This window comes from Falco rusticolus, chromosome 4 (genome assembly GCF_015220075.1).
Source record: "Falco rusticolus isolate bFalRus1 chromosome 4, bFalRus1.pri, whole genome shotgun sequence".
Taxonomy (NCBI): Eukaryota; Metazoa; Chordata; class Aves; order Falconiformes; family Falconidae; genus Falco; species Falco rusticolus.
This window is the reverse complement of record NC_051190.1, coordinates 111,881,512-111,905,368: the sequence shown is the minus strand read 5'-3', so window position 1 is coordinate 111,905,368 and position 23,857 is coordinate 111,881,512. Positions and strand designations below refer to the sequence as shown.

Genomic DNA, 23,857 nt, shown 5'->3' with positions numbered 1-23,857 from the left:
ATTCTAGCAATATAGGTAGCTAGGATCTTTTAAAACAAAGAAAAATGAATTTTGGCGGTTCCTTATTTCACCTTTATCATGGGGAAGTATACTGTAATTCAAAGTAGGGTAGTAGTATCTTGTATTTGCTAGGTCAGTTTTCAAAAAATTTGGAAAACGGACTTTTGAGTTTCAGTCCAGGAACAACCTCTCTTCTTGCTGTGCGAGGTAAAGACAAGCATTTTACCTTTGCATTTTGCTCAGAAATACATGACAAATGACCATCTGGAGCTGTTTTAAATATGCCTAGCCTGTTTTGCTTATCATAGAGTATGTCAAAAGAGTTTTCCAGTCTCAGAGCTGCATTTCTTCCCTGTGATGAGACAGAAGCCCCATGCAGTGGTGTGTGGAACCCAGCACAGCCCCCTGGGGCCACAGACCACTCTGGAATCCTTTCTGCAGCATGCTGAGATCTACTCGGAGCCGGAGGTACACTTTGTGTTTTGATGCCTGGGTGGCACGTAGGGAAGTGTGTCAACTGTCACAGATTAGAGTGACTCTAAACTCCATTTAATTACCTGATACTGGAAACTGGGGTTTGTTTCTTTGCTTCACGTAGAAGCTCTTTGAGTTCTTTACCTGTCTTTGGAATGAAGGGTCCATCCATTTGAGCAAGGACAATGTCTGGGGGGGAGTGATGGTGCCACAGTACAAGTGTGGGAGGGGAAGCAAGTGCCACAGTAAAAGATAAACCATGGAGAGAGAAGATGCAGTTCTGTACCTGGAGATTTTGTGTGCGGCCAGTGACCAGCTGAGGGGTAATAAAAGCAGGAGGAACAAGTGTAGAGCCTTTCCATCAGCTCTTGTCACCTCCTTGTGGGGCTGGTGGCACTTAGCCCCCTGTCAGTGCTTCCGCCTGCAGTTCATTTGTGGCTGGTCAGTCCACAAAGACAGAAGGGAGGGGAAACTGCTTTGGAGCTTTCCCCCCGCACACACACACGTGTTCCCTAATCCCTTTTGCAAATGCTGAAGACAAGCCGTAATCCATTACATAATCCATAATTAAAAATAAAAAGTATGTGGTTTTATAAAAAAGTGCAAATTAAATACTTGGCTGCAGTCTTTGCATAAAGTTGCATCTTGGTGCTACTGCGTGAGATAAATAATGGGAGCTGGCTGGCTTTTTCCCACTTTGCTAGCTGAAGACCTGCAAAAATAAATGGTCGACAGAAAAGGGTGACTGCTATTTTTAAAGTCTATTTTTAATAAGTTATCCCATGCTTCATTATTAAAATTAATTTTTAAAATTATTAAAATACTCTTTTTTTTTTCTCTCTCTGAATTCTCATTTGATGATGACCGAAAGATAATTTGACAATTTCAAGTGCTGCATGCTGTGCTAGCAGACAAACCAAAGCTCCTATCTAGCCAGGTGCTTGAACACTGAGCCATTTTTATGGAGCTCTATGCAAGTACATCAAATGCAGCACCGTTTGGTTTTTTCTATAAAGAAAAAGACATAAAAGTCTTAAATAAATTGAAAAATAAAGCGAGTGGAGAGATCTGGGATCTTTACAGTCATGTGTTACAAGTCAGTATCACAGCTTTGTCTTCTCATTTCAAAACGGTCAGATTTTTAAAAGATAGATTTTGTAAGTTTTATAAGATTTCAGGAGCCCACCAAACAAGAAGAGCCCTCAGGATCTTCCATGTGATGAAAGTTTAAGCCCTCAGATTTGTCTTCCTCTTTGTCGTATCAGCCATATCCAAATCAGGTTAGTAAGAGCCTCCTCTGGTTAAAATACAGCCTTTTATAATGAATAGCTGCCAGACAAAATGCATGGAGGGATGGGGGGGGGGTGGGGGTGGGTAACCCCCAAACCCCCCGGTATCTGAAACAAGTCATTTGTACTTGGAAAGATATTGTCGCTGGATATTTTGATATGTGTTTCTAGCCTGGCAGGCAATAAATTGCTATTTCAGCAAACCAACAGGTAGTCTTTGTTCATCAGGCTCTGAGTCTATCTTAACCTTTCAGCAAACCTTTGCTGGAATTAGCTGCTCGGAGTGATTACTAAGCATTTGCCATAATTTCCTTTTGCTTTTATATTTGCGTCTTTGCTAGGTGCTGCAGGTGGGCCTTGTACCACTGAGACACCTGGTCACAAACACAACCTCAGCAGCTGGACAGACAATCTGAGCATCTCGGGGGAGCTGTGGGGCCTCTGGTGGGAGCAGTTATGCTGTTCTTATTAAATTCTTCATGTCAACAGAATTATGTGAGCTACAAACAGGATCTACCAAAGGAAACAAAATAAAAAAGGAAAAGACAGCACTTCCAGTACTGAGACCCATGAAACGTGAATTTTATTTTCAGTTCAGATTTTTGGGGCTCATGTGGTATAATCATTCCAGAACCATACCTAATGACCCATGCTCCTGAATAACGCATTACCTTTTGCCCTGTAGGTACAAGAGCTAAAATCCAAACTTGCTTCTCAAGAGGTAGAACTGCAACTGAGAAATCAAGATGCTGAAGCTTTAATTGCTAAGATAGAGTTTCAGACTGAGAAAGTGAGCCAAGAAAAGGCCATTGCAGATGCCGAGGAGTGAAAGGTTGGTCTAATTCCCCTATTTAGTGCTGTTGAGCTATATTTAGCAGAAAATAAACCTTTTTAGGTGAGCAGTTTTGAACAACTTCCTCTCCAGGGAGCATAAAGTCTAAAGAATTATTATACTTACACATGTAACGGCATTTCACACTGTGATTACCACTTGACCTTTCTTTACATTATGCCTTTTCCCAACCTTTTAGCTGTTTTAATGAGATGAAAGAACAATAAATACTGAGCTCATTCAAGCATTTAATGGATGTGGATCTTGAGAATCAGACCTGTTTGTAATACGGTAAAGGTCAGAGAGTCATCTCTGAGCACTTCAGGTTTCTAAAGGCTTTGAGGCTCTAGGTAAATTGAACAACTCAATTGATACAGAAGTTCATTCCAGTATCTTGCAATATTACAAGGTGCAAACCTTGACTTTCAAGATTATAATAGCATTCCTAATAATATGTGTCATCAGTGCTGAATCTCCTTCTTTTTGCTCTCAGTTCAGCCTATTAACATTAGTTATCAACATCCATGTTGGAAATATAGAAGTTTGCATGCATTAGTCCTCACCACAGGCTGAACAGAAATGCATAATTTCATCTGGACTCTTAAGATTTTCATCTACTGTTACAAGCTCAGTTTTTAAAATAAAACACCAGCAGTATGGAATGCTATAAACTGAAGTTCCTCTGCCTGTAAAGTCCAAAGAGCTGATTCAGCTCTGGTGTTTTGCTGTGAAAACTGATATACGTTGTGTCATTTATCAATCTCGCAGAGAGAAATTTTTAATTGACTTGTCATAGTTGTTAATGCCTGATTGTGAGCTAAGGAAACTTCAGGTGCCAAAAACTTTGTAAACAGTTTTCAGATACTGATCAACAGGGAAGACTATGCTGTGAGCAATCAAAATGGTCTTTCATTCTCTTCTGTTTAGTTTCTTAAAAAAATATTATTATTAGGTGATATTTAATAGTTTTCTAATGACCTTGTATCTCATCCTGATTTTATTGAGGGAAAGGTGATTTTTGATGCTGAAATAAATGAAGCCTGGATGAGGACCTTTATGTTTCTCTGGTTTATGCTAATTATGGACTTCAGCCTTTTGCTTATCCATATCTTACACAGGACTTAAAAATTGCTATGAATTTTGAAGTCCAAATAGTGCAATTAATTAAACTTGCACAAATTGGATCCAACAGCTCAACATCCTACCAACCACTTTTCAGTGGTGCTTTTCCTGTATTAGTTCCATATGCTTCTGATGGATTTGGATGATGAAAATACACCCTTAACACAATTCTAATCAGCTCATTAAGCAACTAGGTGAAACACACAGAGTGATTATTGTGGGATAATCACATCTTTGGGCCACTTTGTTTCAGGGATGAAGTTCAGCACATGACGCTAATGATTACTGTACTCCCCTGTTCATTGCTTTATTGCACTTCTGAAATGTTTTCATTGGAAACAAAAGTGTCATTTTGTGCTACGTTGGTCTAGAACTATTTCATAAAGTGGATGGTAGTTTCTAAATATTAATCTTCTATAATTATTGTTACAAAAAAAAAAAAATCCAGCAAATGAGAATACATCTTCCAGGTAAGTAATTTGTGAATACTGTTCATAATGGATAAAAATTAGTCACCCTTTAAAAAATTATTTTGGCTTTCTGTTCTATAGATTTCAGACTGGAGTTTATAAGAGTGTTTTGAGTTTTACAACAGTAAGCCATTGGGAGGTATTGCCTTAGAATGAAGCACTACTTAAGAAAAGGTGAAGAGTGGAAGTCACTTTAGATCAGACTCATCAGGAAAAGTGGGGTCAGCCTGGATGCCCCATAAATGCAGCAGAGCTACGTATCTGTGTAGTAATCAACAAAGGTCTGACTATGAACATGACTGCTGAGGTTTTAAAATAGTAGGCAGTAATACCGCTGTCACTTTACTGGCCATTTGCGTGCTCTGAATGATGCCAGCCAGAGTGGGTTACAGATGCAGATGGATATGCCATTGCCTTTTAAAATGGGACCTACCCCTTCAAAGGAAGAAAACATGCAGAGCATAGTGTAGGTATATGGGTGATAGTGATACCGCCTGACGAGTAGGAGCGAGGATGGATCCAGACTGACTAGCTTTTTTGATTTACCTTCCTCAGCTACAGTGCATTCTTTATTTGCATGGTATATTTGAGCCACTCTACTCATGGTCTGATTCTAAGGGCTCACTGCTTCCAGCTTTTCTAACAATTTAACCATCTGTGAAGAGCTCTGTACCGTAGAAGTTATTGATGTAAAGGGGACTAAACTTCTGAAGACAGTAATTAAAAGCTCCTTCGTCTCTTTGTGAGAGGAAGTAGATTTAAGAAATACTGTCCTAAGGCTTATCTGCAACCTGCTTTATTTAATTTTTCCTCCCTTAAAAAAGAAAATCATCCTGTCCTGTATTTTCTTTGGGCATCAGCAAGCAAAGAATAACTAAGCATAAGAAAAAAAGAGACAGAACTCGTGTGACTTAAATTAGCTGTTTGTTTTAATGGAAAATATTGTCACACTGGAAGCACTATGTATGGTAAATTTAATACTTTTTCGCCTGGTTATATCCTTAAAAACTATAACAGAAGGAATGTTTGGCTGTTACAAACTTTTTGCTTCAAGTTAATTTCAGTAACAGGTCTCAAACCATGATAGAGAAAATATAAACTAAACCAAAACTGCAACTGTATGTACAGTATTTAATTTAAAAAATATGTTGTGGCTAAGATGCTGACCAATAAACATTGGGGATTTCGTTCTCCAAGCTACATCACAAGGGATGGGGGAAATACTAACTTTTATTAGTAACTCATCATTTGTAATGTAATGCATATAGGTTTTTAGTCTTTGTTATTTCCAGGGACAGTGTCTATCCGTGTCCCGTGTAATAAATGTGTACATGAAAAGTGCCCCCAACAATTGTAGAAACACGTTTTGTAAGGATATTAAGTTCTTACAGAAGCTTGTTACTGCCAATGCATACTGCTTGATCCACGTATTACCATCTTGATCACTGTAGTATCCTCTTTCTCTGTAATTAGATTTTGTTTAAGCAAGACCTGACAGAAGATGAGCCTGTGAGATGAGCATGAGGTACAAGGATAAAGATGAACCAAATGTAACTTAAGTTCAGCCCCAGGTAATGTGTTCTTAAAAACGTGTATGATAATCTTCCAAATATGCAGTTGCAGATGATACAGAACACCCTCCAGGGCTACTTTACCAAATAAGCTGCACCAATGAAATCATAATCGGCTTTTAAACAGATAATTAAATAATTGCAGAAAAATTTGTGAAGGTGCTCAGCTTTCACTTAAAACTGCTGCTAGCTGATATAAGGTCACTGATCTAAGCCACTGTTAAACCGAAATAAGCATTTTGACAAATCTGTTTGATCTCCAAACCTGAAATTAAGTACGGTGTTTTCATATAGGATACTTCCTTTTCTCCTGTTCTCGCCCTTATTGAGACCTATGGTTTCAGACTTGGAACTGAAGAATTAAAAGAAAGAGGCAAATTTACCAAAAGATGGAGGCTGGTTTGACAAATCTGATACATTTACATATACCCCAAAGATGCAGTGGATGTTTTGCTGGTTAGGGAAATCCCCAGTGTGTCACTAGAACTGACCATCGGCTCCCTGGTATTTTCTCTGATTTTCTAAAGGGGAGCCCTTTAAAGAGGAAAAATGAGGGAGTGAGGGGGGAAAAAAGGTCATGGCTCTCAACATCTTAGTGAAAAATCTTCACTTTCTCTCTGCCGTCTCTTGTTTAGCTCCAGCTTCTGCATTTGAACATAGATCATGAAATGTTTGCAACTTACCTGCTGAAATGGCATAAGCTATTGAGTTCTCTCCTGCGTCCAGTAACTCCTCGGAAGTAAGAGACTGCCCTAATATTCCCCAGCTTTTTTTGTACAGATACTTTACCGGGTCTCCTGCCCTGCTTTGCTAAATCTGTCACCTTTGCATCCCACAGTATTACACAGAGTCCTAAACTCAGGAGTCCTAAGTTCTTGTATGTCTCAGACAGTGATCTCCAGGTTTCTGTTGGCAACCAGGAGCATTCGCTACCTGATGTCTTCACCAGCTTACAGGCTCCTTTTTTGAAAAGCATCCATGCAGATAGGTGGTATTTCACATGCATACAGACATGCTTGATCATGGTCTGGTGGATTGGTTCGTGTCCTAGAAGGACAGTCTTCATACTAGCTGTTGTTCATCAAGAGATATTAAAAGCTTATCTAGAATACTGAAATACATATTACCCTTATAGTTCCTGTCTTTTATGTCCTTAGATAACAAGATGGCAAAGAAAACATTAATTGCAGTATTTCATGTTGTAGTGTCCTACACCGGAAAGAAACTGGGCATCACACAAAATCTGTTAATCCGGTATCCATTTGAAAAATTTATGTAGTCTATTTTAGTCTCACGGAAAGGAACAGAAATTGCATAAAGCTGTTGTTGCATGGCCGTTGCACAACATTGTGGTGGTAGTGTGCTGTCCCTTGTTACCCTGGAGGAGAGGAGGCTGTGCTAAGCAATAGTTGGTTGATTAACCTGAGAGGTTTAGTCTTACGAATGCTGAACTAGTCTTTGAGAGACCCATATTCCATATTCCTTTCACCATCAACCTGGTGAGTGCTACCAAAATTGTGCGGAAGTGCCATATTCTTTGGTAAGCCAAAGGTAAAACGTTTTTTTCATCAGGTTAACTGCAAGTATATTTAACATGATAATAAGGCAAAGTCATTGAGGCCAGAATCAGAGTACCCTATGAAGAAGAGAATTTGAAAAATGAATATTTCAAGTATAAACCATTTTTATCAGATAAAGCATCAGTACCAATTTCTTACTTTTCAGTTTGCAAAACTGAGTGGCAGAGGATGATGGAGAATATCCAGTTGTTGTAGACACCTAGATATTCTTTATGATGATACAGACATTTGTCCATAAATATAAACAAAAATGGTTTCTGGTACACCAATCCAAAACTATTCTGTTTCTTCTTCACCTCTTTTAAATTCTCAGTGTGTTTTCTGCACAAAAGGGTTAGTCAGCTGGTTTCCACCTCCTGTCTTGCACTACTGTCCTTAAAAAAGGCAGAGCAACATGCAGGGATGCTTTGTGATTCAGAGCAGCAGGGAATAAAGGAACTTCGCGTACCAAGTTTTCTTTCTGGAGCAATGAAAATAAATGTGACCTAGCTACCCAGAGGTTAAACTACTGCTTTAGTAGAAATATCAGATACAATATGAGGTCATAAAGTCACCGAGATGCCTGTTAACTTGAAATGATTGTAGGTAGCTGATTTGCCAGCACACCCCTCTGTCTCCAGCTCTATATCCTATTATCCTCAGTATGTCCAAGGCTTCACTCCTGAGCAGCTGCGTGTGCTAGCCAGCATAGAGCATATAGGAGCTTTACTGAAGCAAGCAGTGGTGACTGCCTTCTGGAAGTTCTGGCACTGCAAAACTCAGCTGTCATTGAGGGTCCAGCCCACCCACTCTTAGAATCTTGGAATCATAGAATGGTTTGGGTTGGAAGGGACCTTTAAAAGTCATCTAGCCCACCTTCCCTGCAATGAGCAGGGACATCTTCAACTAGATCACGTTGCTCAGAGCCCTGTCTGATCTGACCTTAAATGTTCCCAGTGATGGGGCATCTACCACTTCTCCTGGCAACCAGTTCCAGTGTTTCACCACCCTCATCATAAAAAATTTCTTTCTTGTACCTATTCTGAATCTCCCCTCTTTTAGTTTGAAATTATTATCCCTTGTCCTGTCTCAACAGGAGTCTGTCCCCATCTTTCTTATAAGCCCCCTTCAAGTATTGAAAGGCCACTGTAAGGTCTCCCTGGAGCCTTCTCTGCTCCAGGCTGAACAACCCCAGCTCTCTCAGCCTTTCCTCATAGGAGAAGTGCTCCAGCCCTCTGATGGTTTTTGTGGCCCTCCTTTGGACTTGCTCCAACAGGTCCATGTCTTTCCTGTGCTGAGGACTCAGAGCTGGATGCAGTACTCATGAGAGTGGAGCAGAGGGGTAGAATCACCTCCCTTGACCTGCTGGCCAAGCTTCTTTTTATGCAGCCCAGGGTATGGTTGGCTTTCTGGGCTGAGAGCATACATTGCCAGCTCCTGTCTGGTTTTTCATCTACCAGTACCTGCAAGTCCTCCTCTGCAGGGCCGCTCTCTGTCACTTCATCCCCCAGCCTGTGTTGATACTGGAGGTTGCCTCAACCCAGGTGCAGGATCTTGTACCTGGCCATGTTGAACCTCAGGAGGTTCACATGGGCACACTTCTCAAGCTTGTCAAGGTCTCTCTGGATGATATCCTCTCCCTTAGTTGTGTCAACTGCACCCTCAGCTTGGTGTAATCGCAAATTTGCTGAGGGTGCCCTTGATCCCGCTGTGTCACTGATGAAGATATTTAACAGTACTGGTCCCAATACGGACCCTTGAGGGACACCACTTGTCACTGATCTCCATCTGGGCCCTGAGCCTGTGGATGTAACTATCTAGTCAATTCCTTATCCACCAAACAGTCCACCCATCAAATCCCTATCTCTTGAATTCCGAGAGGAATGTTGTGGGGGACATGTTAAAGGCCTTACAGAATTCCAAATAGATGACAGCCATAGCTCTTGCGTTGTCCACTGGTGTAGTCACTCCCTCGTAGAAGGCCACTGAGTTGGTGAGGCAGGACTTGCCCTTGGTAAAGCCACACTGCCTGTCTCAAATCACCTCCCTGTCCTCCATGTGCCTTAGAGTAGCTTCTAGAAGTATCTGTTCCATGATCTTCCCGGGCATAGAGGTGAGGCAGACTCTTCTGCAGTGTGATGATATAAACAGGAGACGTTAGTCCTCACCATGCAGAACAGATGGACTCTAGAGCCAAGCACAAACCCACTTGAGTGTCAGAGTTCTAGAGGTCTTTTTTATGCATGACATAAAATAATGGGGTTAAAAATCTTTGTGTATACAGACATTACACTGCAAGTGTGAATGCTTAAGGAACTCTGATTTGATTTACAGCCTTATTTTTCAACGTAAATCTTAAGAGTCATTGTTTTAATATGTAGTAGCAATCTGAGGAGACATATATCTGAGACAGGAGGAGTGTGCAGACGACCTGCTGAAAGCTGTACCTGCTCTTGTTGGCGCTACAGCAGCCTTAGGCATGTTTAATAAAGTAAAGATCAATCAGTTCGATGTCTGCAAAAAAAAAGAATTGTTTATCATTCAAATAGTTCAGGCTTACTAAATGGTCATTCCAGTGCTCAGCTGCCAAACACAATCAAATTTCCATCTCTTCTCTGGGCAGCGTGCTCCAAAGCAACAGGTGAGCAACTGCTGTACCTGACCTGACAGCCACCAATGGCTGTAATCAATGTTATTTCTGCAGTAATGGTTTTACTGGTATATAAAGGGAAATTGCCCAAAGACTGAAGCTGGAAAGCCGCAAAAGGCTTTATGGGAAAGCTAATGATGAATGGGACATCATATAATATCTGAGAGAGAAAAAGAACAGTTAAATATGAGAGCTAGAGAAAGAGAAACTAAATTGCAACTTCATTTTCTTACAGTTTGTATTTAGGGGCGTAAGATAACGTCCCTGAGTTCTTCTTTTCCGTGTACCTTTGGTGACAAATTCAAGCCAGCCCGAGTGCCACTGGGATTTATTAATTGCAGAAATACAGGAAAGTCAAAGGGAAAGCATTTAATGGTATTTATCTGCCAAACTCCTCAAGCGAATCACAAAATGTGTTAGTGAGGGTGAAGGCCTAGGCTTTTTGGGGAAATAGTATTTTTGCTTTGTACTGCATAATGTTTCTAAAACAATAAGCTAGTGCAGGATTCCAGTTTTACATTTCTGATGGCAATAGGAGTCAGCTTCTGGTTCTCTGAAATGGAAAAGTTTTGGTGAACTGGAATGTCTCTTCTTGGAAATTGATGACTTCTTACAAGGTTTAATCAGCTATAAGGAGCACATACAGTATTGTCTGCAGGTTGTCAAGGGACATTATTTGAAGGATCCAGCTTTCAATCCAAATTATGTTTGTACAAAATCCTTTACAGCAGCTGGTCTTTGTGCCTGCCTCATCAATACAGAAAAATTCAATGAGATAGACGTTAATATGTATCAGTTCCCCTCTTGACTGGCTCTGATAGGGGAGAATTTCTGTTATGGAAGTTTTTTATTTTATTATTATGGTATGCTCTGCTTAGTATTCTAGGAAGAATGTAACAGCAACCACAGATAAAGTGGGAAGTATTTAGTGCTTAACAGTATATACTCATGTATTTATTTTCAGTAGAAAATAGCAAAAAAGATGTGGCTGTCCAGCATTTTTCAGTTATCATTGTGATGCAACAGTTGGGAAATATTGTTCTCCAGATGTACACATTGCACTTGAAACCTCCATCTGAGGCTGGCTGTCTTGAGTGTAAGACAGAGCTTATCACTTGTGCGTCCCTTGAGCACCTGGCAGCGGGATTCCTCCATTCATCCTAGTATTGTAGCATGTTACCATTTAATTACAAAATAGTAAAAAACAAATCACTTTTAGTTCAAATCCTCTCAAGCTTAATGCCTGTGATTTCATCTGTATTCTAAAACCATGATACATATACATTAATTTTAGTTGGAGAGTAGACCCACTAAGGATGCATTCAGTTCTGCTTAAGGTATCTTTATGTAGGCTATAATAAAAACTGTAGGTTTTAGGTCATTAATGAAAGAAATCTCTGCTTTCTCACCATTGTGTAGAAAGATGGCTCTAAAGTAAATACATGTAACGAGAGACTACCAGGATTATCTGAAAGTCTTTCATCAGGAGTCATTTGTAATTTTTCTAATGAATGTGATACCAACTTCTTGTCTAATGTGCCTGGGTTGCACGTCTTTTTCAAGATGTATTGTGAGGTAGAGCCAGAATGTGCATTGGCTCAGGCAAATGCTGCATTAGCAGCAGCTACAGAGCAGCTAGCATCCATCAGGGGAAAAAGCTTCTTGTAAGTACTGCTTGATTAATAAGCATCCTTTTCTAGTATCTTGAGCCCGCTTATTTTTATTAGTTTTATTTATTTATTTCATTTAAAAAAAATATTTTATTTATATTATTTCCTAGTTCAAGTACTAAATATGTTTTCATAGGGATTATTACTATTTTCCCCACAAGCCTACTGAAGAACATTCCATAGCTGTTTAGCACAAATGCCTGAATTTCCTCAAAGCCATCTATGCATGTTATAACCAAAAGATTAGTAAACTGAGATGATAGTTGATATAAGTAACTGGCTGTGATTTTTACAAGAAATATACGCTGAGTGTTTATATGAGTAATGATCTATTGGAATACAGGAGCAACTTCCAGAAAGGGCTTTGAAAGGTCATGGTCACTTGTCTTTATGTTTGTCATTAAACATATCATAAAAGTGACATGAAATCTCCTTTGGTTTTTTTGAAGAACTCCAAAAACTTATATACATGCATGTACACATGCGCATAGAAGTGGAAAACTTTATCAGTGTTTTACTGACAAATCTTTTGAGTTAATTGAATTAAAGACCATATTTACCACCAAGTATCTATTGAACTTTTGAAAGGGATTATTTGTTGTTTATTAAGTATTCATTTAATGGAGCAACTGCAACACAGAGTGCTCTTGAAGAGACATCTCATGGTATCTTGCGAGATGGTGGCTGGAAGGAATTTCTCTGCTGCAAGCTAATTACCCTTGGCAAAGAAGGCTTCAAATGGTTTGAAAGAGATGGCATTAATTAGGTTTAGAAGGTTTTGACTTGACTTAAGGCTTTTTTGTTGGTAATATTTAGATCTGAAATCTCTTAATTTAAGATAGCAAGCAATAAATGAAGGCTGAACAGATCTGTAATGTGGGGGTTATTCTCACTATTTTCTCAGTTTAAGTGAATGTTTTTTTCAGTTTAAGTGAATGAGCAAGACTCATGTTACTGAAACTCAGAAATCTGTGAGTTACAGTATCTGGGAATTTCATTCCTTATTTCAGCACTTCCCTGATTTTCCTCTTGCTATTGTAGTATCCACTTTTTTCCTGTTCTGGAGGAAATGCACATTTAATGGGTAAACATACATAGCCTTTACCATCTGTCTTCCTCTTCTGGCCTCTCTGCCCCCGCACCCCAAGAACCGGATCAGCAGCTATGGCATGTAATTTGCCTCTGTATGATACAGCCTTAGCTTTGTGACCTTGGAGCTGCTTATTCAGATCAAAGTGCATTTTTTCCTAATGAAGCAGGTATCTACACTAACAAGATAGCTTTGTGGAAGGATCATGAGTTTTATTTCATGCTTCTGTACTGATGTATGTTTATTAAGTGCAAATACTTACTTTTTGGACAAAAACAGCATTTTAATGATGTTTTAAAAAAAAAATATTTTTGATACACAGCAGTCACCCCTGAAACTCATGGAATCTTTTATTATTTTAATGTGTTCCTTAGAGAAGAGCGCTAATGCATCCCTGTTCCTTGCCTGACAGTAACTCCAAGAGCCTTTTCCTGGTTTAGGTGATCTTGCAGGAAGCCTTCAGCTTCTGATTGTCCTCTTTTTATATGTATTTACTTCCCCTTTCATCTCCTCATGAATTTTTCTGGAGGTGGTTAGCAGCAGTTTTTCCTCTAAGCTATGCTTAGTTCCTAGTAGGAAGAATTCTGCACCACAGACAACTGCAGAGGGACCTGCAGCTTTATCTGTGTCCTGTGTTAGGCCAACAGTTGTCACATTGCCATTTATTATGAATATTTTTCCTAACCACTTTATAAAATCCATACTGCATGTTCAACCAGACTTCCTTTTACAAGGTGGGAGAACCCTTGTATTATTCTTATAACTGATATGTACCATAGCTGATCAACCTGATGAACATTTTTAAGGAGCTGTAGCTGTAATTTTTGATTCTCTGGTAGGTATTTCTCATAGCAATAATAAGCTCCAGAGCTTATGAGATTGTTCAATGGACAACACTATAGCTGGTGAAATTCACTGTTGATAAATGCAAAGTAATACATATTGTAATAAAAAAAAATAACTTTTTACGAATACTTCTTGATCATTGTTTATTCATTAGTAGCTTAGGGAAGAACACCTGGGGCTGTGCATAGTTCAAAGGAAAATGTGAAGTTAGCCCTGTTTTGAGCTAAGAGTTGGACTGGATGACCTCCAGAAAGTCCTTCTGGCCTATACCATCTCACGATTCCAAAAATAAAGCAGAAATTTGGTTAATCCAGTAATACTTCACAAGATGAACCTCAGTAGAAGAATAAAAAGAAAATACTTGTCTATGCAGTGTGTATATTTTGTATGCTAAAATGGGTTTGTAATACTTAGAAGAGTGAGCAGTAAGGGGGTGTTATAATGATAAAATAAAAACTGTTGCACACATCTCACTCAGGAAAAGTTGCTTTTAGTTTGTTTCTCATAACTGAGCTGTGACGCAGTCCAGAAAGTTAAAGATGCCAAAATGGATTCAGTTTTTATGTATGAGGAAACTTGAAAAATGTATATACTTCCATAATTCATGTCTTAATCCATCATTTAATTACTGAGGATTATTGGTAAAATTTTGTTTTGAAGGCGTGTTAAGCCTCTTGGACATTTCTGTGTTTGCTTCTCATGGTCCACATGCTGCGTGTCATCTCTCAGGAAAAACGCGTATGGTCATAAGTTTTAAATATTCATCTATGCAGCCTCCAAATATTTCACTTCAAAAGCCTCAGTTACAGTGCAGTTCTTTGCACAAGCCAATGCCAAATGTTGTTCATTCAAATGCTTGCAAATTCCAGCTAGCAAAAGGATTCTCAACTAATTTGTCATGCTTTTTTCCATATGTAAGGCAATTGAACTTACTCATTTCCACAAACTACTTACCCTGCTTGGATGCAGCACATGTGTATGCTGAGCATAAGCTTACGTACACTTGGACTAACAAGAATTTATGTATCTATTCTACTCATAGAAAGGAAAGAATGTAATTTCTTGTTCATTGAGAGGATTTAAAATGTTATTTAAAGAAAAGGTTTGAAAGTGATTGAACTCTCACCTAGTTTTAATTACATGTTTAAGTTACGTTTTTTCCAATAGCTGTGTGACAAACTGGAAATGACTGAAGTGTCTATAAAAATGTAGTGCATAACATGAAGACATGTATGTATAAAAACCATTGATTGTTTTCCTCAGGACTGGCAACTAGAAGGAAAAAAACATTTGCAAGTTAGCATGCATCAGAACTTCAAACGATCTAGGAATATTGGAAGTTTCAGTTTCCAGAATTGTAACAAGTTGCCGATGTGACACCTACTTTATAAAATGTTAATCCAAGAAGTTTCAAGTGTAGAAAATGGTATAGCTGGGAGATGCACTTCCCTGATTGTTAGTGCCCAGTCTCCTACCTGTGAAATGTTGGAGGATGATGAGAGGCTGAGTTCACTAGTAAGATTCAGTGGGTGGAATGAGCTCTACAGACTGGTGGGTACAGAACAAGATCCTCTCCTGTCTTTGCACTTTTGGCCTTTAACAGAATTGACCCATTAATTCCATCAAATTCACCACTTTGCTTGGGTTTGTTTTAACCATACTTGCAGCTGGCATTTCACAGAGCCTCCACTTAGCTTTTGGGCTCAGACTTTTTCTCCATCTAAACATGCCTAACATGGTCAACAGTGAATAACTTCATTGATTCCATGACCTGGATCTGCACTGTTCAATCTTACATTTAAAATCAGCCTGAGTTCCTTAGCTGGGAACTTGTATCAATCCACACATTATAGGACATGATGTTCCGTGTGATGTCCTACGAGGAAGGCTGTTACGTACAGCAGTAGCGTTACACAGGGTTAGCTGATGAAAAGATGCAACTTCAGAGTGAAACACTGACTTTTTGCTGGCATCCATTTTTAGAGTTAAAGTGCTATATAAATATTCACCGGTTGTCTTCCATTCTTCCAGAGAGTTTTACATCTAGCGTAGTTTCATCAGCTCAATTTTTCCAGCCATGGTAACTTCTTGATCTGCTTCATTTAATGTTTTCTTAATGTGCACCCCTGCCCTATGTAACGTGTTCCAGCTGGGTCATGTCAGGTCTTTTAAAGGTATGATTTGTTGTGTAAGGGAGTCTGTGAAATGGGTATAAAGAGAAGGCAAACTTGTATTTCTTCTGGGGGGAAAAAACGAGCAATGCAGGCACTTCTCAGTGGCAAGTGCCTACGTTTTATTTACCTTAGCTGCTGATAACCCTCTGTACCCCATCAGCATGTAGAAAGCTCTTATTCCTTACTTGAGTTGTATGCATCTGTAGTCTGTAAACCCAGTAATTCCTCTAATATCGAAGGAAGGTCAGTCTTGATATATGGACGTTCTTCTCTGTCTCTCTGTCTGGGCTGCCTGCTGACTGTATCCAGCCTGTGGGAAGCTTTCACCTCACCTCTTCTTCAGGAGCAGTAGAAGTGCTGTGCAGCCCTATCAGTCCTCTGAAGGGCCAAACTTCTTTTAAGCTTGCACAAGGCCAGTATGTAGAGCCCACAAGAAGAAGGTACTCCACCTGTGCAAATTCATATGATTCTGCATGAAATCAAGCAGTACAGAAGAGAGAGAGGTTTCGCATGTCCTTTATGAATGCTAGCCTTTCAGTAGTCCTCACCATTCTGGAGCTAGACAAGTTCAGTAGGAGGAATGAAGCAGTTACTTTTCTATCTAGTCTCTTTTAAATGCCTTTAAAGAGGCATTAGAGTTTTTCTTATTATCCAAGCATCAATCCATACATTCAGTTTTCCCCTATCCTTCAGTTCATGTCTTGCCCTTTTCCCTTCTAGTTGTTTATTTATTGCCCATCTTCCTATATCCAATTTTCTGAAGAATAGACTTGAAGGCAGAGTATCCATTGTTAGTAATCTCTGCTCCTGCATTCATGGACGTTCTGTGTTCCCTGACTCATATTTCAGCTTCTTTCTCTTGGCAAAGAGAAAGAGGAGAGTTGTACATATTTTTCATGTGGAAGTTTTTGTGGCCAGCAATTCTCAGCGATGATAATTGCTGCAGCTGTTAGTAATCAATAATGCATCTTCAGCCTAGACAGCACAGTAAAGTTAACCTCCTTTCACTTTTTGTGGCTTCCAGAATACATCTTTAAATGAGAAATTTTAAACGAGGGGATCGAGTGCACCCTCAGTCAGTTTGCAGGTGACACCAAGCTGGCCGGGAGAGTTGATCTGCTGAGGGCAGGAGGCTCTGCAGAGGGGGCTGGGCAGGCTGGGCCGATGGCCGAGGCCACTGTGTGAGCTTCAGCAAGGCTGAGCGCGGGTCCTGCACCTGGGTCACACCAGCCCCACAGAGCTACAGGCTCGGGCAGGAGTGGCTGAGAGTGCCTGGTGGGAAAGGACCTGGGGTGTTGGTCCACAGCCAGCTGAACATGAGCCAGCAGTGTGCCCAGGTGGCCAAGAAGGCCAACAGCAGCCTGGCTTGGATCTGAAACTGTGTGGCCAGCAGGACTAGGGGACTGATCGTCCCCCTGTACTCGGCACTGGTGAGGCCACAGCTCGAATACCGGGTTCAGTTTGGGCCCCTCACTGCAAGAGGGACGCTGAGGTGCTGGAGCGTGTCTAGAAAAAAGGCAGCAAAGCTGGGGAAGGGTCTGGAGCACAAGTCTTCTGAGGAGCAGCTGGGGGAACTGGGGCTGTTCAGCCTGGAGAAAAGGAGGCTCAGGGGAGACCTTACTGCTCTCTACAACTGCCTGCAAGGAGGCTGTAGGTCAGTCTCCTCTCCCAAGTAACAAGCGATAGGACAAGAGGAAATGGCCTCGGGTTGCACCGGGGAGATTTAGATTAGACATCAGGAAAAAATTGTTCACCCAAAGGGTGGTCAAGCACTGGAACAGGCTGCTCAGGGAGTGGGTAGAATCACCATCCCTGGGGGTTGTTCAGAAAATGTGTAGGTGCGGTGCTTAGCGACATGGTTTAGTGATGGACTTGGTAGTCCTGGGTTGATGGTTGGACCTGGCTGGACCTGATGATCTTAAAGGTCTTTTCCAACCTAAATGGTTCTATGATTCTATGGGAAATATTGTAATTAATATTGTCACAGTATTTTTTTTCAGATAAAATATACATGGGCTTGTACTACTACTAACATGGTATGTAATTTTAAACATTTACAATGTTTTAAAGATCATAAAAAACAACTCTGGATGGTGATGCCTGCTGACTCTTTCTTATGTGTTAAAGTTTTAATGTATGAACATATACATTTATCAATGCAGTAAAAGAGTTGCTATATATTAACAGTAAATGGAAAGAAGAGCAGATTAGGAAACAGAAAAAAGGATTGTTTCTTTGCAAGAAAATCTTTTATTTTAAATATTTTGAGTAAAATCAAATCAGATTTTCATCCTTCAAGAGACTGTCTGCTAAAATTATTTGTGAAACTTATGACTTTACATTCACATGTATATATATTACAGTAAGTATGCCCATAATATGAAAAAAAAAAAAAAAAAAAGGAAAGGCAGACTGTTTATTAGTGTTAATGCTAAAAAGTTGGGCCAAGTTCGTCTTTTTGGCAGATATGGTGCAATTTGTATTATTTATCATTTATTAACATATGAGAGTACTTAGATACAGTGAAAATACACTCTGCGCCTGGAAAGGATTATACAAGAGCACAGTCCATCAGGCTTGCTATGGGGGGTAATGGCTCTCTGCTGTGATTTGTAGAGCTTAGCTCCCTGGCACTAACTTTCTCAGTAACAAGAGTTTTTAAAACATGTCATTTATTCCATAGAATTTAGAGTACTGGGGTATAAAATGCAATATGTAATCCTGCTGTTGCTAGACTTATACTTTTATTTATGTTACATCCCATGAAAGAATGACAAAAGGGAATGGCGTGTTTTGTAGCGACAATTTTCCTGTTCAAAAGTCATGAGTTAGGAAGTGCTCTGATAAAGGAGATTATTATGTACCAAAAAGCTCCCCACAGAGATGTTGGGGCATTCCTTACTGTTTGTCTCACTGCAGAAGAGTATTCTTGCCATCTTTACTACCTGAGCCTTTGATGGATGAGTGTATTTGAACTACAGTCAGATCTGTGTTATCATGCAGGCAAACTGCAGATGTCTAGAAATAAGTCTCAAAAAAAAAAAGCGTAGAACTTTGTGTTCGTTCTTTTTATGCCTTGCATGTTAGACCAATGAAATTTTTCTTATAGCCCATATCTGTGAGATGCCTTTATTTAACAGAAGTCCTTATCATCTCTTAATTTAAGATCCATCCCCATTAAAAAGTGGATTGGCTGCCAGCCTTCTTTATTGAGCTCTAAGTTGTCATTTTATCTTTCCCCCTTTGCCAATTCATTTCTTATTTTCAATTTATATGTTATTTTTAAATTTCCAGTTTGCACACTACCAATTCAGGCACTAAACTTGGCAGATGAGATCTAATTCTTTGATCCTGCAAAACCACCAAGCTTTTGTGGAGGTATGCATTCTTTGCTCCTGTTGTAGATCTTCTGGTAAACTATTCCGGTAAATAGGGAAGTTTTACTCTAGAGTGGAACTCACTTTTTAGTTCTGTAGTCACTCTCAGAGAAACAAAATAGTTTTAGGCAATTTGCCTGCTGCAGCCTCTGTTGTCTTGCCTTGTCTTCTCTTTTTTTTTTTTTTTTTCAAAATGGCCTTTCAAGCTCTGTTCTTGTATTCAATTTTTGCCCCACCTGACTATTTGTAAAAATAGTACTTTTCAAGGTGTTAATATCTTAGCTTTAATCACTCCACAATCTGACTCTTTTACACCTTTCTTTTCATTAGTTCTTCTTAGTTTGCTGAGCTGGAGAGGATTCTCTTTTTTTCTGATAGAGTAGGAAAAAATCAAAGTGTTTACCTGATGAAAGGGAAAACTGAGATAAACACATTGTGGGTGGTTTTCCTCTTTTTGGTTCTTTTTGATGAGCAGATGCAGTAGTTTGGAGTTTTTATTTTTAAAACCAGAAGAAACTTGTAAATTCTCCTCCTTCCCCATTTTGTTGACTAACTATTCTTGACTGATTATTACTGTATTTCTTAGACTTTTTCAGAAAGACAGGTTGTTATATCTTCAACAACAATAATAAGGTAACTCCTCATTCAAGTGTCTTTTGGCTGTTTTAGTTAAGAAAGCACTAACAAAACCAATTTTACATTATTTTATCTAAAAATGCCATGTCATTTTAGCTGCCCAGTAAAGAGAATCTGGAGAAAATGCTGCAGCTCAGCGAATTACCAGTTATATGGTAGGAGTGATGGTGACTGACAAAAATAACAGGTCTGAGCAATCTAAGAGGGAATTTTGAGAGGTTCACTGGGGGTGGGCAGTGGCTACTACTGAGTCAAAAAAGCAGAAAAAAAAAAAGCAGAGAGAAGGCATGTTACTGCCTTTTGAGCAGAGTGCGTAAAAGTGTGGTTACAGATCTTTGGGGAAGGTGTGGATCAGCATGCAGGAGATCTGCTTGTTTTCTGCCTCTAGTGAAACCATCCTGTCTGCCCAACAGCAAATTGCCGGATCTTCTTATGCCACCAGGCTCACGTACAAAATTAAAACAATAATTCTATTCTTGCATTTTTTTTCCTCTGTTACAATTTTAAATGCTCCATAATGCATAGGACATAGTTACAGTGGGTGTCCTAGAATGTCTGTAACTGAACCTAGCAGAAGAATCTCATACTTTTATCTGGGACCTCCAGGTCTGGCCATTGCAATACAGACCATTGTCATCAAGCAGAAAAATTTCTCCTCCTATTATTATCTCCAAGCACCTGATCTCCACCATTTAACTGGATATTTGGTAAGGGATTCTAATAATGGTTTTGTTCCAAATTGTTGTTAGTTAGCGTACTTATGTTGTGCCAGGAGCTGTAGAAAGAGCACAGAGTGAAAAAACCCCTTCCTCTAAGGTTTTTATCTTTCAGACTTAAATGCACTGTCTACATTTATTGTCATTAAAATACATTATTTAAAATAAAATAAATTTAAAAAAACCCCAACAAAAAAAAAAACCAGCCAAAACACAAAACAACCCAGCAAATCTTAAGCTATAATATTTAACCATCCCTTTTCTGAATAGGTCCTGTGTAGCAATCTGCGTAAGCCCGCAGCTTCACTTGAGAAAGCAGTCGCAAAGGGAGTCTGATGTCAAGATGGTGTGAACCAAACGAACAAAACTATTGAGCTGCCCATCAGGCTGGTCAAGGGGCTTGAGGTAAGAAGATTTTGCCTATATTTTCATCCTAGTATGAGTTTTGAAACATTTGAAATGTTTTGTTGAGCATGAGGTTAAACTTAAATACTTGAAGATTGTGGGGGGGGAAAAGGCTGGGGGTGACAGGCGACAAGATGACCCTTATTAGAAATCATTTAAATGAAAAAAAGAAAAACCAACTCCAAACCATAAATAAACCCATAATACAATCCTGAGAAGTAAAACGTGCTGCACCACAATTGCTTTTCCTAAATAAACGTGCATTGCTGAGCGACTGAGTTTGGCATGATGGCTAGAGAGAAGTCTTAGTAACTGAGTCACTACATTTATACATAACTGTGAACACATTGTGACAGCCTGGGCGGCCTCCAGTTAATGAGCAGAAAGACTGAATAATCCTCTAGGTCAGGATGGAGTCACCCTGCATCTGCCCTCTTTGCACTTTAGATTGCAAATAAGTGGAAGGCACCAATCAGAGATTTACTGTTTGCTTTTGGCTTTTTCCTTTTGCAGAAACTATTAATTTTTAAATAAGAATAAAATGTATTTATGTTAAAATTATATATATTTCAGTGTGGTTATTAGCTTTATTAGCAGACAAACATCATTAAAGCTAACACATGCCTATTTAACAGTCAGTAACCATTCAAGTAAGCCACAGTGTTGCTATGCAGTCTCTCCTAGGTCTTTACAGAAATCATGCTGTCTCAATTTATCATCTGGAATTTTACCATTCCTTTTTGACAAATAAGTGTAAATAACAAGAAATAAAAAGTACAAAGAATATTTACACTACTACGTAAGTTCCCAAGGCAGTCTGAATAAATATTTCAAGTTGGATTTCAAAAAGTCCCTGTGACTTTGCTTTCGAAAATCAGAGACTGAATACTTTTGGTTCTGCAAATCTCAGCAAAGGCTGACAATCAAGTTTAAAACAGTTTGGAAGAAAATTATTGTAAGAGTATAGAACTAATCGAAAACCCCTGTGCAATTAAAACAGAACTGGTTTTGATACCCGATTCTGAAATTAATATGTATAGAAATGTAAAATATGTAAGTAATCTTTCCTTCAGTAGAAAAAACAGTGAAGTCCGTGTTACTATCTGCATATGAAAAGTTTTGTTTGCCCCAAGACACCTGAGACGGTCACTGTTGGTCTGACCCTGCGGACCCCCAAAGCCTTTGGAAGCTCTGTGGAAGCCAACGGCCTTTGCCCATGGGTAGTCTCCAGGTCTTGGATCTGATGGTTCATAGTTTATACAAAGTTAAAAGAAGTTTTTCTCTCAGATTTGGGTTTTTATTAGTGATCTTATTGTGTAAGTTAAGGAGGAAAATATTTAAAAGGATTAATTGAGAACGTCAAGTCTTTTCCTCTGAGAATAAATTCTTTTTTGCTAGAACAGGAGACAGTTAACTTCTGAAAAGCATCAAGACTGATGATTTTGTCTATATAGCATTGACCTGGAAGCTCAACCATTCAGACTAATAAATCAGGCAATTTATATTTAATCATTAACTAACTCCCGAGCTGAACAGCTGTTCAAAATTAGAAATGGGTCACCCCGGCCAGGATGACATTACAGGCAATCTATAATGCATTAGAATAAAATTATAGCGATTTTTAACTGTCTGGAAATTTATTACACTGCATGTTCCAACTCTTAAACCCTTGTTAGCCAATGTCACTAGTGATTTATGGTGCTTGGGTGGTATGGTAAAATTACAGAAGATTTAAATAGACAATCATTCTATGTTTAGTAAATCTTCAAATTTCAAAGCTATTTTGGAGAATGAGGTGGGTGCTCTTTATTGTTTATGACTTACCAGGCAGTGACAACAAGAGAGAATGGATAAATCAAAAAGCCCTCTTGTAAATTAATGGATTTATTGTCTTGTTGCCTTCAGTTAATGGTTTAAAGAAGAATCCAATGACTTCTGTAGGCAAAAATGAATGTCTAAAATACTTCAAAAGAAAACTGCTACATTACAAATATTGCTGTTAGAGCTTTTGACAGGAATAGTCCTTTACTTGTCATTTCCCGGGCATCTCTTATGGATGCAACTGAGGTTTAGGGGGACTCTGCACGCTGAGTTCCTGCATTTACACTGTGAAACATTTAAATGCTAACTTTTTAAAGCATGGTACTTTGGTTAAAGATAATTCCATTTTCTTACTGGATATTTTTTATTCCTATTTTATAACAAAAGAGTTTGAGTCTTCTTTTACTGCAGAATTCTGTGTCTGTCTTTGCAGGATATGATGTTTAACTATTTCAGTAAATATTTTTTGGAGTTTTTCTACACAAACAATCATGGAAAAAACTAAATAAAATTTAACAGTTATTTTGTTATTTTTTTACACATATAGAAATTTATTTTTAAAATGAGGGTTGTTATTTGAGATTGATTTTATACATTTTTAAGGTTTTCAGGACTGAGCAAATCTAAGACTGCTCTTTTAAGCAGCTAGCACCCACAAGATGCGAGCATTTTACATTAAATTATTTGTAGCTTGGAAGATACTGTCTGTTCAGTGATTTTCATTGATTTTGATTACAATTTGTAAGGGACTGGAAAAATATGTTTTGTTTACTGTCATTACTCTGGAAAATAAATGTCTGTATGGACAGCAGGTAAAGGATGGTTCTTATAAGTTGTTCAGCAGTGTCCTTCTTTCATGCTGGCCCTTTCTTTGTTTCAGTCCCTCTGCTCACTGGAGAATGATTTCCTGAGGTTTTCCTGATGCAAGTGACAAACTGCGAAACAACTTTTATTTTATCTTATTTCAAACAGTACAAACAAGGAAGAAAGGTTATGACAGTCTATTTCAATTTTACATCTAGAATTTCATCACTTTGAAGATGACTCTAATGGTTGATCAATTTTTACCTTCCTTTCCACACTGAAACTGTTAGAGCATACATTCGTGCATACATTCATTCCTTTGCTGGGAATTGTATTCACGGAACAAATCAA

General features: G+C 38.9%; 1 protein-coding gene across 1 annotated transcript in view; it reads left to right on the top strand.

The window, feature by feature from the left end:
• Positions 1-23,857, top strand: part of DNAH11 (dynein axonemal heavy chain 11) — a 132,407-nt gene that overhangs the window by 72,131 nt on the left and 36,419 nt on the right. The window contains 6 exon segments of the mRNA XM_037383857.1: positions 2,449-2,599; positions 9,699-9,829; positions 9,988-10,096; positions 10,564-10,748; positions 11,531-11,635; positions 20,747-20,881. Of these exon segments, the coding sequence (XP_037239754.1) occupies positions 2,449-2,599; positions 9,699-9,829; positions 9,988-10,096; positions 10,564-10,748; positions 11,531-11,635; positions 20,747-20,881 (816 nt within the window).